The 19833-nt window shown below is 41.1% G+C and overlaps 1 protein-coding gene across 1 annotated transcript; it reads right to left on the minus strand.

Annotated features, from left to right (window-relative positions):
• Positions 1 to 315: 315 nt before the first annotated feature.
• Positions 316 to 19240, minus strand: uckl1a (uridine-cytidine kinase 1-like 1a). The gene is made up of 15 exons (XM_072680940.1): positions 19160 to 19240; positions 16583 to 16767; positions 15128 to 15234; positions 12668 to 12838; positions 11878 to 11949; positions 11157 to 11346; positions 10620 to 10681; positions 9318 to 9334; positions 6180 to 6278; positions 5907 to 6000; positions 5547 to 5609; positions 5047 to 5169; positions 4079 to 4186; positions 2927 to 3083; positions 316 to 2414 (listed from the first exon to the last, which is right to left on the minus strand). Exons 1-15 carry the CDS (start codon positions 19237 to 19239, stop codon positions 2332 to 2334), a joined length of 1611 nt encoding a protein of 536 aa, XP_072537041.1. The 5' UTR covers position 19240; the 3' UTR covers positions 316 to 2331.
• Between the last annotated feature and the right edge of the window lie 593 nt (positions 19241 to 19833).

The raw sequence follows: 19833 nt of genomic DNA on the forward strand, positions 1-19833 counted from the left end.
TGGCTGTTGATACCGGTTCATTTTTTGCAATAGCTGTCAGCGCCAATGAGGACACATATCCTGCTGAGTTCAAACTGCTTCCTGCTGCTTCACTTTTATCTCGACTCTCATTCTCACATCCTTTCTCTCCACTGCTGTAAGCCACTCACAGCATTAACTCCAAGACAAATGGTTCTCTTGCTCTTGCTGCATCTGTGATGTGATGTGTGAGGTCCATGTGCTCTATCCAAGGTTTTTTTCATCCTTTTATCCTGACTCCCGAAGGTCACGAGTGGGCTAAGGTCCTCTTGTGACTGCTCATCCCTGTAGATTGCACTGTAAACTGCTCCACACACAGTGATTACCTCACGTGTTTTATATGTACTGTACACACCAACCTTCAACTGGGCTTTACTCTTAACAACTTCCCATTTTTCAGTGTGTTCTATAGCTCTTTGCACAGTCAGTGGGCTCCACAGTAACTGCCTGAAACACAGAGAGATATACTGCCACCTGGTGGTAAAGGCTCCCCAGAAAAAAAGAGGCTTTCCACAGAAGCTCTCGAATGCTCCATCAATCAGGGTCTGATCAATATGCTTCATTTTCTCCTGAGGGAGACAGTTTGCCGGGTAAACATGTAAACACACCCAGTTGTGTCCGTGAAAAGTGAAGGATAAATGCTTTTAGCACTAGCTTTATCCTAAAGCTGCGGTCGCACTTTAATTTTATTAAAGAGCAAAATTACATTCATTTCAGTGTGGTTCACGGTGAGCAATTTTGTGCCAGCAAAACTTAGGATAATGACCTGGCATAATTCTGTTCACTTTTCTATTTGTTTATGGGAGCTTGCGTTGGCCAGCCTTTTCCTTAGTTAGCTCCAAGCGAAGCACAGGTTCACATGCAAATACTTCACTGTTGTTAACCAAGGCAGTTCTGCATGTTTTTTTAAATGATCAGATATAATTATGGTAAAATTGTGTTTTTACTAATGGCCAACTCAGCTAATGTTAATGATAGCGTACTACCTGCACCAAAATGGAGGACTTTATGGTGACCAGGCTTCCAATTCAGCTGTAGTCACGCCCATTCCATAAGGCAACGCTAACTGCAAATGTCTAGTCTGACCTCAATCACAACTAACCATCGCCTGTCTGTTTTCTTCACAGGCATGAAGCAAAAACATACCTACAAATGTGAGCAGTCCTGATTGTTAAAAATGTAGTCGTAGTCACTGGGCAAACAGCTTGCGGTGGCTATTTGGCTAAGTGGTTGGGCTTTTTCAACTACACTACACAGCTACATCTTGTTTTGTTTTTTTTCGAGACAGAAGTAAAGCCCTGGCCTTAAGTTACAATGCTAGATGAAGCAAAAACTGCTCCCAGCATTTTCATCAGGTGGATGTCATTCGTGAACAGTGAGACCATAGGTGGTCAGGTAGTAAGTAACTATACAAATAAATGGTTCCTGCCATTTTTACTAGAAAAAACACCAATCCATCTTTTCATGAGGTTAGTCTTGCTAATGATTTAAAAAAATCTATTTCCCTTATTTTCCACAAAAGGTGCATTCAGGTGTTCATTACTGTGGTGCTACTATGTTACATTGCTCAGAAAATCATACACCTGGAAGACTGTGCTATTGCTTTAGTGTCAGCTTCAGTGGAATGTTTGCTAATTTTACCCAAAGCTGTTTTCACACTGATCGCGGTACACGCTGCGCTCGCCCCTTGCGTCTGTGCAAGTTGGAGGCGCACTCTGTAGCGAGGGAGGATCTGCATATGTATACTGGGGAGTTGGAGACAGCACATTAAACTAGCGGAGACAAAGGTAGTCTATGAAATAAACTTGCAAGCTAAACGCTGGTAAGCACAAACCTGGAAGACCAACTTGGGCTGACACCTTTTCTTGGAAGGTCTTGATGGGTTTTCAGACTGGTATTGTACAGCTTGTGCTCAGAAACAGATAAAACCAGCTTTTCCTCCATGTCGGAGAGAGCTACCAGACACACTACTGCCCTCCTATTGACCGACTTGGCCGATACACGGTGCTCAAAAGTTAAAAACTGCGTCTGTGCCGCGCATCCCATTAAAAAATATGTCTGAAGTGCAGCTGTGAATTTTCCGCGTTCAATGTGAAAGCAGACATTCATTGTGTTTGTCCAAACAGTGCTTGGACTGCCCATGAGAGACTCCTCATGATCATGAGTGCTGAATATACAGTCCCATTCTGGTTAAATTCGCATACATACTGCGCAACGTCCCTTGACCATCAACTACAAGGGTGTCAGGGAAGTAGTCACATGGGATTTGGAACAGCAATACCGAATTTACAGTCCTTAACAAATGACTCTTCATCAGCAACTAGGCAGTTCTTGGTCCTCTTCATCACTCCATGAAGAAGGGGCATCTGTCCCAAAGTAGCGATCTCCAAAGTCCCCTTTAGGGACAGAAAACAAACATAACATATAGGGCAGGTGTATAAAATAAGTGCCCAATATGTGCTCTTTTAAAAAACCCAGTGCATTAACACCAACACAAGCACAGTACTCAAAGCCTACCATTCAAATAATTTCTGATCAGCAGTGGTCATATAGTGGTCCCTTTCCACTGATAAATGGGTTATATGGATACAACCGGTCAAACCTAATGTAGCAATTTTTTATATCTTCACTTTAAAAAAAGCAATATACACAGGTTTCAGTCTGTTGTGTTGTTCAGTTCAGGCATGTTATGTGTGGGACATAATTCACTTTAAATTTTTGTTGTACTGAATATCATTACCAGTGAATTTGTATGTATTATAGACCAGAGTCAATTACAAAGGATCAAGTGGGAAATCATCCACTGCAATCATCCTCTATCCTAATAGGTGGCTAGAAAAGGGAGTGTGATGTTACTGGATTGGAGGCTGAATGGAGCAGAGGCAGAAGAGAGAGATTTACCACCCACCTATTCCTGGAATGACATGGAGAAAGTCATCCAGACTCTTGTCCACTGCGGTGGTGATGATTTTGACGCGAGGGAAAGCGTAGGCCACAGAGTGCACCCCTAGCTCGGCCATCAGCAGAGACACCAAGAGGATATTCTCCTCTTGAACATCGTGGTCCTAGACACAAAGTAAGAAGAATAGTAAGCTTACTGACTGACAGTTTATTACATGTTATACATTAATATATTGTACATATATTTGTTGGCTATTTTGTCAAGTACAGTTACCATATCAGTGCACTTTGTAGGTTTACAATTTACTGACTGTTCAGTTAACCAGTCCTCTTAGAATCGTGTTCATAATCAATACAAGCACAGGGCCACTAGCACAGTGCATAGAAAAACTACAGTATAGCTGTACTGTACACCTACGAAATATAAAATGGTGGGCATTGGCAAAATGGTGGGCATTGGGTATTGGGCCATCTGCTCATATATTGTTTCTTACTTTTGTTGGAGTAACTGACTCTACTGTCCAGGGTTTTCTACTAGATTTTGGAGCATTGCTGTGAGAGTTTCATTGTATTCAGAGCCTTAGGGAGGTCAGGATGTTAGAAGATCACCACCCAACCTCATCCCTAACTCATCAACTTATCCCAAAAGTACTGGATGGAGCAACCTCCATCGTTGCAGAGAATTCCACTGCTCCACAGCAAAATGCTAGTGGGGTTTACACCCCTGTAGTCCACACCAGGCATTAGGCATGGTGCCAATAGGTGGATGTTTATCTGATTTCTATTCTATTGGCAATACCTAGACAAGCTATGTGTGTGATTTTGCACATTTCTGTCAGCAGTGGGTGCAACGTAAAATTCATTAGAAGGAGTGTCCACAAACATTTGGACATATAGTGTATGTTGGTTTTCATGACATCCCAAAAGCAATGATACATACTCTTTCAAATTGGCGCTTTTCATTCATTGACGTATGATGTGCAGCACATCCTTCAAAAAATAACTACACATAATCTTCTTATGTTAAGGACAGAATCAAATAATCTGCATCACATAGTCATATGCCAAATCAGAAAAGCAGCAAACACTACTGCACTGGTTTGCTATCATTTGGCTGTAGTGCTGTTACTGACCAGGGCTGCTGGTCACCCCTACATACCAATAGAACTCTGATTGCCATCATGGCCGCAGCTCCCGTGGACACCGTGCTGTCCATCAGAATCACGTGGTCCTCGCTGATGTCTCTGGGCAGTCGCAGGTAGTGCAGCTGAATAGGGCAAAAGGGGGGCAGAGGATGTCAGAGGAAGAGGAGCAAACACAGATGCCGTTACCAAGGAAACAAAATGAGGAAGAGGCGAGCCACAGCCACCAAAAAGAACACAAACCGAGGAGTCAGGAGGCTCCTGTTGCCATGGAGACTGAGTCATGCCGACAGACAAAGAGGACAGGAAAGGTGTGAGAGGTGAAGAGAAATCAACAAAAAAATGGAGACACCACTTTTCTATCTCATTAACTTTACCCAGCAGGGTTCACTCTCCAGATATTAAACCAGAAGCAGGGCAGGCAAATGCTAATAAAAAGATCAAATAAGGCAGCAATCTAATCTCCTGTCCCTGAATTTAAGGGTCAGTTTGTTAGGCCAAGTGCAAGACTTAAGAAGAACCGACATTCCGCACTGGAAAAACGATATTGGGTCAGGACAGATATCACGCACAACTCCAGATTTACCATTCAGTTCATAATCCTGACACCCATCATTCAGGAGCTACTGAACTACAGCAACACTACAGGAACAACTGTAACACTAATATGTAAGCTCAATATCTATGAGAGAAATGAACTGAACAATAAGCCTATATTCATATCCATATACCCTTATCCTACAGTTTTGTCTTCTCCTGGAGGTCCAGTAATGACATTAGTCCGGGTTTAAGTACCAGAAACACTCTCATTATCTATTTTTAAAATTATCTATTTTCATTTAAACAGACTGTTTTGTTCCTCTGCCATCAAGACCTGCATCCCCTGCACTTTGTGTCATTCAAAAACCAGTTCATGCTGAAACACCACCAAGTTCAACATGAACGGAAGGAGCCAAGGCCGAATAGATAATATATGCAAATGTACCTCTGGCTCTCCTGAGTCCAGGTTGGTTTGGATGAGGATCTTGCCAATGCGGACATCCTTACACACAGCTCTGAGAGCAGGTTCCATAGTCTCACCTGCCCGCAGGATGGACACACCTGTGATCTGACAGAGAAACACACAGAAATAGGCACACTGCACAAAGCTTTGGAGGACAGAGATAGGTTCTAAAGCATGGGTGTCAAACATACAGCCCATGGGTCAGAACCGGCCTGATAAAGGTTGTAATCCAGGTTGCCAAGTAAATTGCAGCATCCATGTATTAATAAAGAAGGAGGGAAAACTTGGAAAAGTCAGTAATGAGACAAGTTGAGCCAATCATGTTGTTGAACATGGGACACAGCACTGGGAACATACGAACTTCAAAAAATGTCCTAAGTAGGGTCACACACACACACACACACACACACAAACACACACACACACACACACACACACACACACACACACACACACACACACACCTCTATGCTCACTCTTACCCCTTTCCCACTGAAACTGCGTCCTTCATACTCCTGACCTTGCGGGGTCTGCACCATACATTTCTGTAGGGTGAAGAACCATCGTGCACTGTGATCATCACACACATACATACGAGCAGTAAAGAACTCTACTGTATATTAATTAGATTATGAAAAATTAATGAATCCAGGTCAGCAGAACAGTGAAGAGGAGATGCAGCAGAAGAATACAAAGCTATAATTAGTATTGTGCGCTGCAGAGATGGCTTTGATCTCACAAACACCAGCACTGTTTGCCAAAGGGTACTGAATCTGTGAGCTGCTGGAACTCCTTAACACTCACACACGCACACACGCACAAACACAAACACACAAACACACCTTGGAAGGCAAGAACGTCAGAGCGTGTTCAATCAGTAAGCGCATCAGTCTCTTTGAGTAGAAGATGAATTCATCCCGACTGGTGTCTTTATTCCTGAGAATTGACAGGAAGCAGGAGTTGGTATAAAAGAGAAAAATAAGGTGGACCGTGAGGGATAAAAGCTCACAGTTCCAGTGTTTTTATATTCACAGGCTTTATGAATGGCTATACTGTAAGGCTTTTTGAATGGCTCATAGATGGCCAGGTGCATGACTCAGTAGACAGATGCCGACCTGATGATGGTATGGAGACCTCGGACTTGCGGAGTGCTTTCCAACACACTGAGAGTCTGAGGGAGAGGCTGAGACTGGTGAGCCGAGGCCAGAAGAGCCCTGAGAAAAATAAACACAGAGAGGAAAAAAGTGATGCATGAGCATGAGCATGAGCTGAGTGAAAGAAACTGATTAATGGTTTAAAGGAATACTCCATCATTTTTCACCTAATCTCCAGCGCATGCTTAATTACCATGAACAGTCAGGGTTGAGAGGGTTACTTTAAAAATATATATATTAAAAAATGTAACTGTAACATAATCCAGAGGATTTAATATATTAATGTTATCTGATTACCTTTTGTAACATTTTTAAAGCCATATATAGAAATCTCCCGTAGGTCACTCTCTTTACAGAGCCTAGTCACGTATTAGCGTTTTTATTTAGTAATGTAAACACAGCATCACTACTGTTGAGCTCAGAGGGTAGATTGCACTTTATCTATGCTGAAATATGGATAAAATCTCATTCTCTCATTCTCCTACCCTTCCCTCATCTCTCTCTCTCTCTCTCTCTCTCTCTCTCTCTCACACACACGCACACACACACACACACAGCTGCTCCTCGGTAAGCTCGCTTAATCCAGCCCAATGACTAATCATGCATTCATCTCCTAAAAAGTTGTTAATGCATTTTCTCTAATTTGTTCTCCCGCCCAAATTTCAAGGATGTGCTATCTAGCACTTTACTTGTGATTCATCAGAACAATTATAATTAATCACAGAATGTATTTGCGATTAACGCGATTCAACTTTTTAATCGACTGACACCACTATTAAAACGTTTGTGTAAAAAGACTGACTGATACTAATACTGGTCCGTTCATCCTTAAATGTTTGAACATGCGGCACTGAAACAAGCATGATTCCATGTTTATCGAAAATGGTCTGAGCTGGTTTATGCTGGTCTGGTTTAATGGTGTATGCTGGTTATTCTAGCAGGACAGTGTAACGAGCTGCTGGCTTTTTTAGATTATGTAAGAGACTAAAAAGTACATGATTTCAATAATGATTTTCTTCAATTCAAATGTTGCCTTGAATTCAAGTCTTTTGAGGCTGAGATTAATATTTACTGCTGAATATTCTTTTTCTTTTCCCTTTTACAAATGAAGCTCTTTTAAAATGTGGCGCCTGCAAGCTTGATGATTCACCATCAGGGGGCACTGTTACATGAATTTAGCTCTGCGTAAGTCATTAAAAAGAAAGAAAAAGTCATAACGAAAATCAACAGTAGCAGCATCTCACAAACACACACTCGATTAGAAACACACATGGTGAGAGTAGTGATCACTTTAAGCTGTAATGTAATCCTGCTTGTAATAACGCTATTTTTAAATCTAACTGTAATCTAATTACTTACTATTTCAGTGTAAGGATTACATTGCTTTTACGCAACACCGTTACATTAGAGGAATGTCCCTTCACTTTTATCCACAGGTGACGCAAACCGCCGTGGATAGCTAAGAGAGGGACAGTGCGTACACAACATATTTGGGGAGAAAGTTTGTATAGGAGGACATTACAGGTTTGTTTTATGCTTGTATTTTAGCGGCAGCATGACTCCATAACAGACAGAAACAATGCAAATAATAATAATAAATAAAAAGGTTGTCCTCATTTTTAAAGCAGACCACTTCGTTTTTACAGTGCAGAGAAAAACTCCTGTATAGTAACAGGCTTTTAGTACTAGGTGGGGCTTAGGGAGTTTTTTTTGGCTGTGGGACTGTGAGACCGTTGTTGTTAGGGGACGGTTTGCCATATGACGTCCAAACTGCACAGGATAACGTAAACACAGGTGGGGAACTCCAGTGCTGGCGTTTTGTGGTTTGCTTGCTCAAGCACACATGGTACAACAAATCTCTTAATTGCCAGGCTTAGCTGGAGTGTTACAGCATTGAAATCGCTCTGATCCACCCTTGAGCTATGCCAACTAGAGACTAAAAATAATAAAATGACAGACCATCAGTCATAACATTAATACTGCCTGCCTAATATTGAGAAGGCCCCCCTTTGTGCGGTCACAACAGATCTGACCATTCAAGGCATGGATTTCACAAGGCCTCTGAAGACGTCCTGTGGTATCTGGCACCAAGACGTTAGCAGCAGATTCTACTAAGTTGTGTACGTTTTGAAATGGGGTCTCTATGGATCGCATCAATGAATACCAAAAAAAATTATATCTCTTGTATAAGCGGCTCAGGTTCTTATGCTTGCCCATTTGTCCTGCCTTTAACACATCACCTTCAAAAATAGACTATTCACTTGCTGCCTAATATATCCCCCCCTTGACAGATGCCACTGTAGATGAAAATGACCAATGTTTTTCACTTCACCCGTCAGTAGTACTAATGTCATGGCTGCTATAGCAAAGTAAATTAAAAATAGTAAATAGCAAAGCACTTTTGTAAGTCGCTCTGGATATGAGCGTCTGCTAAATGGCATAAATGAAATTAAATGAAAATGAAATAGTTGGAGTATGGATGGATGAACTCGCTACTAGCTGGAGTATCCCTTTAAAACCTTAAAAGAACAATTATGGTATACAGCAGCGATGAGGGAGTCAGTGAAGGATGTGAGAAATTGAAAAGTGGACAGAACTCTACACAGCTACAGGATCTGTGCAGCTCCCCTCAGGAGGGCCTGTTTGAGCAGCTTGCTTTCATGTGGAAACACACACACACACACACACACACACACACACACACACACACACACACACACACACACACACACACACACACACAGCTCTGTTGCTGTCTGCAGCCTTGGCTCTAGGGAGAGCAGTTGACAGCTCATCTGAGGCACTGTGACAGCGTTACTAAATGCTTTACAGCTGTGCGGCTGACCTCTGTCTTAACAGCTACAGGTAGAGAGAAGATCAAAAAGCTCGCTCCATGGCTCTCCATGTAGCGCTAACAGGCAATAATAATGGGACAATCACAGTGACATCCTCCGGGACCACAGGATCACAAAAAAAAACAAAAAAAAAAACACAACACTTAAATGGAGAACATCAGGGACACACAGAGACAGGATAACATGAAGCCATGATAAATGGGGATCCATTAAAGAAGTAAAACTGGGAGGGTAAATACTCTACCTGACACTGAGCTCACGCTGCTCAGTTAAGAAGAGAGAGCGATGACAGACAGCGAAGAAAGAAGAAACAGTGAGTGAATACACACACACGCACAGAGGCAGAGGCAGTAAGTGACAGTGCTCAGACTGCTCGTCATCTTTGTAAGCTGACAGTAAGGTAACGGAGAACAAATGTTGAATTTCAAACTTTTTGAATTTCGGTTCTGAAATCAGCATTATCAGTACTAACCAGGAAAGAAGGTTAGCTAATATGACACAATATGTTAGCATTAACACTATATATTATATTTGGGGTTTGAGTCCTCTCACAGGCAAGACCACCAATCTATTCCACCATTCTAGTCCTTGAGCAAGACTCCTAATGCTACATTCACCTACCCCTGTAACATTACTACATTTTAAATCGCTGGATAAAAGAAACTGGCTAATATCATAATTGTACTACTGTTTATTTATGAGTACTGTATATAAGAGTGGACTGGATGACAGCGGTTGAAAAGTGAAGCCCCCTGGTGGCTGGCTACAGTACGACTTTTAACCCCGCCCAATCCCACGTAGATAAACAGAGCAGAAAGGAAACTTTAATATAAATATCACACATCCAGTATTTTTTTTTGCCAGTTGTGTGTTCTGTCAATTTTGCTAGCTCCTCCCACTGTAACACCCCCCCCCCCAACGTTTCATTCGAGTCATTCAATGATATTCAAAGGGGTTTGGAGATGAGGTGATTGCCAGCTGTGGGCAAGCTGATAGACAGCTAATGCTGACCATCTGTTGTGCAACCTGCCCGATGGACTTTGAGTAGTTAGCCATGACTGTTTGTCTGCCTCAAAAAAAAAAGCCTTTTTTCCACTGTATTCAGTTTTTCACATTTTTTCGTTTCAACATGTTCTCAAAGCTCAAAAACATAACTCTTTATAATTCTTCAGTTATCACAATATTAAATTTCCATGATCTTAGCTATCAAAGAAAACTGAATTGTTACCTGTGCCATCGCCTTAGTACTATGTTGCCATTCACCCCCTAACACTGATTTAATGCCAAAATGTCCAAAATGCTAAGATATTTTTGGAGCAAAGCTATAAAAAACATCTGTCTCAGATACAGTAACTCTGTCCCAGATAAGGCCAACATGGAGTATTTTGCCATGTAATTTATTACCTGGTTCCCTTACCTTTTCTAATCCCAACATTGAAACCATGCACTTTACCTTGTAGAAGGCAGAGGGTGCTGTTTCTGGATGTAACTAGCTTCCAGCTTCTAGTTGTTAAATGTGCCCCATAGGAATGTGTGTAAGACATACCCCCTCCAGCTGGCTGTGAACATGCTGAACGATCAGGTCAATGGCAACCATGTTTCCCCCGCCTGTAAGAGGGGATTGTGTGTGTAAGAATGAGAAAAGACAGAAAGAGTCAAAATTAGGGTAACAGCTCAAAGGCATTCAAAGGCATTTAGTATTTGCTGCCTGAACAGTTAGTATATTATATGTGGTCTTGTGGGTTGCACCATTAGAACATATTAGATACCCCTGTGTGTACTTGATACATTTACATACTGTTGCTGTCATGCAAAAACCTTGTATTTTCTCGAAAAGATAACTTTACAGGAGAAGCCTTCTTAACTTCTAATTGAAACCAATGTAAAAAAGATCTCATTCCAGGTCCTTTTGGAGCATTTCTACTTCTACAGTTTTGACTTCCATGTAAAGAGCGAAAAACAGCTGAAATTGAGGTAAAAGTTTTGAGTGACAGCAACAATACATTAAAGGTTTCCTTTTTGGAGAGATTTCCATTTCAGAGATACAAGGTTCTGTTAGAACAGTGATGACAATATAATTCACCCCGTGGCACCACGATGTCTGCCAGTCTCATGGTGGGCTCGATGTACTGCTCGAAGGCCGGCTTCACAAATTTATTATACTGCTTGATGACACCTTCAATGTCCCTTCCACGCTCTGTAATGTCCCTTTGCAGCCTCCGCACAAGCCGGATATCGGAGTCTGTGTCCACAAAGATTTTCATGTCCAAGAGCTGACGGATAATAACGCAACACAACAGGAGTGGAAAAATAACCATTAGAAGCTTGTGCTTTAAGTAGATGCAGTACAACATTAGCATGATGTGAACTGTAGTCAGGCCTCAATCAGTTAAATAAGATTTGATGATGGTGAAACACAAATATGTAGAGCAGCTAGACTCCCAAAAACAGGTATGATATAGATCTAAGGCATATTACAAAACATTATAACACTGGGCTGTTTATTTTCAGGCGTACAGCAAGTATGTAACATGCCTTTTTTGACAGAAATGAATAATTATAGAAATATTCTATTCTATTCTAAGTCTAAATCACACCATGAGAGATTACTACAGAATACTGCTACTTACATGCAGATCACCTCTGTAAGGAAATGCAGTGTCCCATAACTATGTAAACAGCGCAACACAGCAATAACATCCTGCTGCTTTTCTTTCTCTATTTGGACAGTTATAGCAGCTTTACCTATCCTCTTAATCTTTCCTTATGTTTTTCAATTCAAAAACAACCTGAAAACGCCATACCTGCAAAAGCTCTTTATCTGCAAAAGACATAATCCCTTCGAAGATGATGACACTGGCACCATAGACATTTTTCTAGAGAAGATTAGGAGCAAGGAGACAGTCTGCCATCATCCAGATAAGGTTTCTGTCATTACATAATGAGCATCACCAAAATACGAACTCTTTAAAATATCGCCTGGTTAAAAGCATAGTTTGTATGTAAGAATTTCAGAAAAGAATAATCAGTGGTTTATCCACTTTATTGGTTAAAAGAAAGCTCTAAAATAGTGGTTCTCAAACCAGATCCCAAAGATTTTTGCTCCAATCCAGCTCACAACCCTTAATCTGGTTAATCTGGAGGTCCCCAAAACCCTGCTGCTCCAGAACGCTTGACAAACAGTCAATAATCCTGTGTAGATTGTGAAGAACAGAAAGCTCAGCCTCCCTACAAATAAAAGTGGTTCTTTATGCGATTCCATAGAAGAAACATGCTTGTAATAGAGATGTGTGAGTGTGAAGAACACTTCCTCATCCCCATTACAAACATGGTTTTATGAACCAAAAAGTGGTTCTTCTATGGCATCCCTCAAAGAACCATCTGAATGTAGTTGTTTCACATTAGCAGTGCAAGCAAATAATGGCATCATGGATTGATTGGCTGATGAAGAAGAACATTTCTCTGATCATGATCTGATGTGTTCATATGATAAACAGAACAATAATGAGAGCACTTAGAGAGTCACGGCCTACACAATGAATTTGATTCTTAAAGGTCTGATTTCTGTGGTTTATCTGTCTCACTCACACTCACCCATTCCTTCTGTCTCCCATGTGTAGTGAAGTCATACACTGGGATCTTCACACTCTTGCCCTGTTTGAGCTTCCTCAGCGTGGTCACAAGGAGCTGGAAGTCGAAAGCTCCAGGGTGGTCAAAATTATAGTCATTACTAGCAGCTAGAGCCTGTTCTTCTGGAGAGAGAACCTGGAGACAACAAGGCAGGAGATAATCAGACTTCAAAGCTTCAAAGTCCTGACAGACAAGACAACAGTGACATGTGGACAATATATGTCTTCTATTTTGATATGTCTCAAAAACATAATTCTGAACGCATATTTGTTGTTTTTATGGAATTAAATGCCCAAATTAATTACAAATATAGCCAGAAGCGGCTTAATATTTTTGGAAGTTGGAGTGTTTTTTTTTTGTTTTTTTTAGATTTGGCTATCTTAGGAGGATATCTGTTTGTGCAGGTAACTATTACTGTGCAGAATTATTAGGCAACTTAATAAAAAACAAATATATACCCATCTCACTTGTTTATTTTCACCAGGTAAACCAATATAATACAAAATTTCGAAATAAACATTTCTGACATTCAAAAACAAAACCAAAAACAAATTAGTGACCAATATAGCCACCTTTCTTTACGATGACACTCAAAAGCCTTCCAACCATAGATTCTGTCAGTTGCTTGATCTGTTTACGATCAACATTGCGTGCAGCAGACACCACAGCCTCCCAGATACTGTTCAGAGAGGTGTACTGTTTTCCCTCCCTGTAGATCTCACATTTTATGAGGGACCACAGGTTCTCTATGGGGTTCAGATCAGGTGAACAAGGGGGCCTCATCATTTTTTCTTCTTTTAGACCCTTACTGGCCAGCCACGCTGTGGCGTATTTGGATGCATGTGATGGAGCATTGTCCTGCATGAAAATCATGTTTTTCTTGAACGATACCGACTTCTTTCTGTACCACTGCTTGAAGAAGGTGTCTTCCAGAAACTGGCAGTAGGTCTGGGAGTTGAGCTTCACTCCATCCTCAACCCGAAAAGGTCCCACAAGTTCATCTTTGATGATACCAGCCCATACCAGTACCCCACCTCCCTCCTCTGCCCTTTACTGATCCAGCCTCGGGCCCATCCATCTGGCCCATCAAAAGTCACTCGCATTTCATCAGTCCATAAAACCTTAGAAAAATCAGTCTTAAGATATTTCTTGGCCAAATGGCATCTTGGCAGCTTCACGCTTGATTTTCCTCAATTCATGGGCAGTTATTTTGCGCCTTTTTTCCAACACGTTTCTTGCGACCCTGTTGGCTATTTGCCATGAAACGCTTGATTGTTCGGTGATCACACTTCAAAAGTGACCCATTTTGCCAAAGGAAAGGAAGTTGCCTAATAATTAAGCACACCTTATATAGGATGTTGATGTCATTAGACCACACCCCTTCTCATTACAGAGATGCACATCACCTGATTTACTTGATTGGTAGTTGGCTTTCAAGCCTATAGAGCTTAGAGTAGGAGAACATGTATAAAAAGAATGATGTGATCAAAATACTCATTTGCCTAATAATTCTGCACACCGTGTATAATGTATGGGTTTGTAGAGACAGTTGCTCCAACAAAAGCGGGATCAAAAATGCAAGCTCTTTTTGACACCCTTTGATACCTGCAGAAGAAACGATGAATAAGCAGATGTCCAGATACCTTTGTCCATTTAGTGTATATACACTGGGTTTCAACAAACAAAGCATTTGAAATGGGTTGCTTTAGCAACTTAGTTTCATTATGTGGACTGTATGCACTGAGTAGTGCCAATGTTCACATACTACATCATACTTTTCTAATTCGTAAAGCAAGGGAAAATGTGTTCTGCATATTATGGGCTCTGTAATGCAGTGATTCATTACAACACCCACAAAACACTCATCTAGAACCATCTGTTAATGTGTAGGATGATAACAGCATGCAGTGAACAGTTTTAGGAGTGGATAGGTAGCATATTTGCATAATGTACAATCTTCCATAACCTGCTATATCAGTCTTGCACATCCCAATACTACAGTAACAATTAATATGTGATATAATCTGCAGCCCTGTAAGACATCATAAGAGAATATTGTATATTTCAAATATAGGCCAGGAGTTCATGTTTACAGTAACAGAATTGGGTTCTTAACATGTCCGCTGACATCATATTTAAGGGTGGAGCAAAGAAGTCAATAGAATATTTCATAGAAAACTTGCAACCACACAAAAAGGACATTGTGTACTTACCTGGAAATAGTACAGTGTAACCAGTGTGTGTAGTGTGGGAGGATAGGCTGATACAGAGATAAAGGAGGAAAGGAGAAGGATTATGAGGCCTTTTTTCAGATGCACTTGACCTGTGGGATTAACACTGAAGAAAGGAAAGGAGTAGGAGGGCTCTTTCAGAACAAACACACACACACACACACACACACACACACACACACACACACCTCACCTTGTAAAAAGAGTCCATGGACAACAGAACCACCCAGGGGACATCCAGAGCCTCGATGATCTTATTGGCCACTGTGGTCTTTCCAGATGCACTGCCTCCACACAGGCCTAAACAATGAAAAGAATATGATGGTATTATCCACATCGAAAAAATTCTGTCTGTCATCTTGCATTAAAACTCAACATCTTTCCCACTGGCTTCTTCTATTTGCACAGTAAGACTTGTTTTACTCTGCCTCCTCATGCCGTCCTTCCCCCTGGACTACTTTCTCGTGTGTGCAGCTCACTTTTACTCTTTGGTTAACTGTCTGACTGTTGTTAGCAGTAAGAGCAAATGGCTGAGTACTCTTCTGCTGCATGTCAACAGTTCCTACAAGTTTTTTGATAATGGATCTTAAACCTGTAACTTGTGCTGCCTCTTATGCTTCTTTATTAACTGAACCATATTAATTATTTTAATTATTTATGAAATGACCATATTAAGCTGAATGTCTAGAGTAAGCAAATTAAGTAAGTAAATTGAGCACATTTAACGGAATCCTTTAATAGGCTATAGTACTTTAATAGGACACCATGTTTAAGTACATTTAACACATAATTCTTTAGAGTGGAAGGTCTCACGCTGACTGTGTGCAGCATCGGCTATACTGGCTTCAAAAGAAGCAGATTAATGCACAATAATGCAAAAACTATTTCTCATTTATGTAGATCATGTAGATCATTGCAGGGAAACCTTGGGGCCTGTCACACCTACCTAATCATTGCTGCAAATGCAGTACACCTCTTCATGAAAACGGTATTCCCTTCTGCAGGAGGCCAAGAGGTTGGTTTGTAGGACATGACAAAGAGTTTATGTAAACACTAAAGATGTAGACTTGGCCTCCAAGCATCTGCAGGATGCGCTGGGCAAAGTTGTCCAAATCAAGGAGGTCCATCTCACAACTTACAGGACTTAAAAGATCTGCTGCTGACATCTTGGTGCCAGATACCACAGTACACTTTTAGAGGACTTGCTAAGTCCATGCCTTGACGGGTCAGTTCTGTTTTGGTGGCACAAAGAGAACCTACACAATATTAGGCAGGCGGCTTTAATCTCAGAAGCTCATCTGAGATTGATGAGAATATAGAACACATTGAATATTAACTAGTGATTAATTAGAGGGCTCATTATTATGCTGCATTCTTTCATAATATCCATATTGCAAAGGCCAATTCCATGCTAATGACTTATGAATAACATGCCATGTAGTCCTACTGCTAGCTGGTAAGCAATACGGGGTACCAGGGGTGTGTTTGCAAGTCACAACATGGGCCACCCCTAGCTGGTACTATCTAAGCATGCTTAGCTGCATATTGACATACCTATTTCTCCTGCACAAGGGTCCCAATACTATCAGATAAAAAGACTAGAAGTCTAAAAAATGGTGATAGCTGCACTTGGTCCCCACTTTCGTACCGATGACGAAGGCGTCTTTGGACTGTGTTCCGTGTTCGTTGTACCATGGTGGTCTGCCGGCAGTGTAGATGGTGCGGGTTCCTGTGCGCAGAAGCGGTGGCTCTGTTTTACCCAGAGTGGTGCTTTTCCTGCGGGGGGTGTTGACTGGGGGGAGCAGCCTGTCCAGCGAGTCCTCCCCACTGCCGCTGCAACACAAAGAGGAGCAGCCAAAGCAGCTAATCAGGGCCCAATATGTGGAAAAGAGTGTGAATGGGAGATTGGAACAGTGAATTCTAACATTTTTCTTTTTCATTTTTCACTGTCTGTGAAAAGTACATTGTTATACAGAATTACTGTAATTCTGTGAATGATTATTTGGTAAAAAAGAAATACACCAACTTCAGTTGCAACTACATTTGCAAAATACAGCATATCCAGCAAGTATAAGCGGAGGTGACGTCTAGCTGTGCACTATGTGCACTTGTGTCGATACCACCATGTCGTTATTCTTGTTTACTTCAAAATCCTTGTTTTAATTCACACCAAATGAAGGTGACTCATTATTTCAGGCTCCGTGTAGAGGAACACACACACACAATGCTATTTCAGTATCAGCTGAAATAGCTTGCAAACAGCCTCCACACCTAGTAATCAAGGCTTTAATAATTTGAATGGAGAAGCTGGAGTGCCAAGGACAGGTATGGGGTTTATAGCTTTAAAGGTGAGCATCTAAAGCATGTTATAAATAAGCCACACGCCTGAAAACAAATCAAACATTTCTGGTCAGGTCTGGAACACGTCACAGTGAAATGTAAGCACAGAGTGCAGATAATAACTCTGTCTGCCAATGGCAATGAGCTTGGTGGCACAAAATATGGGAAAAGAATAATAAAGGACATTAGGAATCATGCAAAATCGTTTAGATGCTTAATATATTTACAGAATATTGACTAGAACAAGGACAAGATATGGGCAAAGAAAAAAAAAACAGTCAAAACCACGTAGTAAATTCACAAAATAATGATTAACAAAAATATCAACCATTACATTCCCTTCATACATTACAGCTGAATTATGCAATATTCAGTACGTTTTTACATTCAGTGATGCAGCGGTAAAACTACACAACATATAACCCAGTCTGCTTTTCTGTGCACCTGTGTTGTAGGCTAAGCTTGTTTCAGTAAGTTTCAGCCTATTATTAGTAAGCACTGTCTCCTGTGGGCTACAAGCACCATCCATTAGAAGATGTGTAGCAATGAACACGTTGTCAGGTGTGATATTATTGCCAGAAAAACATAAACTTGCTTAACATGAACCAAACAAAATCACAAAGTCACTCTTTAGAATTTCAAGATCTCTGGAGGAGGTGAGAACCAAAGGTCACAGAATGTTAAAATATCACTTAATGTCAGAACCTCAAGTTTAGACATCGGCCCTGGGCTAAAAAAAATGGCCAGTAAGATTCATCACTTACCCTCCACCTGATCGCAGAGCCCAACAGCCTGATATTCTGGCCCCGGTGTAGCCAGGTAGGTTGGTCATAGCTGCCCTTGAGAACGACTGCTGCTAAACGCCCTCACTATTAACAAAAACTAATACAGTACGATCTCCAGCTACAGGAGATCTGGAGTGGCGTACACAGTTCACAGTCTATAGCATATAGAGCAGCCTGTTAGTGTCCAGATTAATGTAAAAAGAAAAATAAGAGTCGAGTTGGGTGCACTTAACTGAAGCACCCTTAATTATTTGCCATGTCCTTTTATTCATTTGTGGCAACTCTAACATCTGCTAACTCTGACTTCGAGACCTGTCAGGATCCAAAAAGCACCACTTCCACACTCACTCTGTCTCACTCTGTCAGTGGCCAGTTTAAGAGGATCACCTCTGAAGGTGACGTGTGTTCGAGGAGTAGCCTATTAATAGTCTGCAGCCAGCAAGAGACCAGCCCCCTACTGTTGATCCCAGAGAGAAAGAGAGAGAGAGAGAGAGAGAGAGAGATAGAGAGAGAGACTGTGCCAGCAGGTCACAAATGCAAGATATGACAAAGTAATGCCAGTTTATTTAATATGACATTCATTAAACAGGCCAGAAAAATAACAATATATTTTATAAATAAATAACATCTTCCACACCTTTCAAATTGGGGTCACAACTAAGTAAACTGATGTTACTAAACATATAATAAAAAAATAAAATACATAGATATCTATATCAATATAGATCTATATATATATATATATATATATATATATATATATATATATATATATATATATATCAATAAAAACACGTGTTCTCAGTCACATATGACTGTAATAAATAAGCCCAGACACACTACTGAGTCAACGTGTTCAGAAGTGACACTTAGAGACACGCTGGACTTTAACAGACCTAAACATCACTACAAATCCCACAATAATCATTATATGAATATGAATATGTTCAGCCTACAGTCTGTCAGGCATTTAATGGCACGGGGAGCACAGGTTGCTTAAACTGGACGCAACAGGAAGCGTCAGTGTCCGGGGATTTCACCACATCACTGCTAGTCCACATTATAAAGAGCACAGATGATTAACACTGCTTAATTAGTACCTGTCCGAACGGGCTGAACTTTTCTTCCCGTGCTCCATCTCCCGCACACAGCACTCTCCACACAGCCCGGTGACCGCCATGAAATCCGTCTGTCAGTCAGCTGTTACGGCTAAATAGCACGGAGAGCATTGTGGGAATTGTAGGACAGTTCTAGCGCAGTGCAGACTGTTTAAATAGGCCACCGACTGCGCGCTGGGCTTTTATACATATAGCAACAGTCTATGATATGAGCCCAGTTTCGATGCCCAGCCCGATGCTCATTTCATCTGTAGCTGCAGATTGAATACTGTTAAATATTCAGGCTATTGTTCCAGTAACCAAAACTGGGCTTTTATCGCCATTATCGTGGCGATTATTTAGGAAAACTGTCTATTTTTCCTTTCGTCATTTTTTTTTTTTTGTGTTTTTATAAAAGGCCAGCAGAGGGCAGGGTAAAACAGCAGCTGAATGCATAATCCTGTTACAGCACAGTCAACCGGTTTTCAGATCCAGCCAAAGGACCATGTGTACTTTTTAAACCCTATTTTACTTTGTTAATACATTTTCCTTGTAATTTCTATAAGTGTATAAATAGTAGATTTTTCACCCACCCCTAACACGTTGCCTTGATTTCAGAGCATATATCAGTCTGCTGGCTTGATAACATCGGCACCCCACTGACCAGTTGACACTGC

This window comes from Salminus brasiliensis, chromosome 6 (genome assembly GCF_030463535.1).
Source record: "Salminus brasiliensis chromosome 6, fSalBra1.hap2, whole genome shotgun sequence".
Taxonomy (NCBI): Eukaryota; Metazoa; Chordata; class Actinopteri; order Characiformes; family Bryconidae; genus Salminus; species Salminus brasiliensis.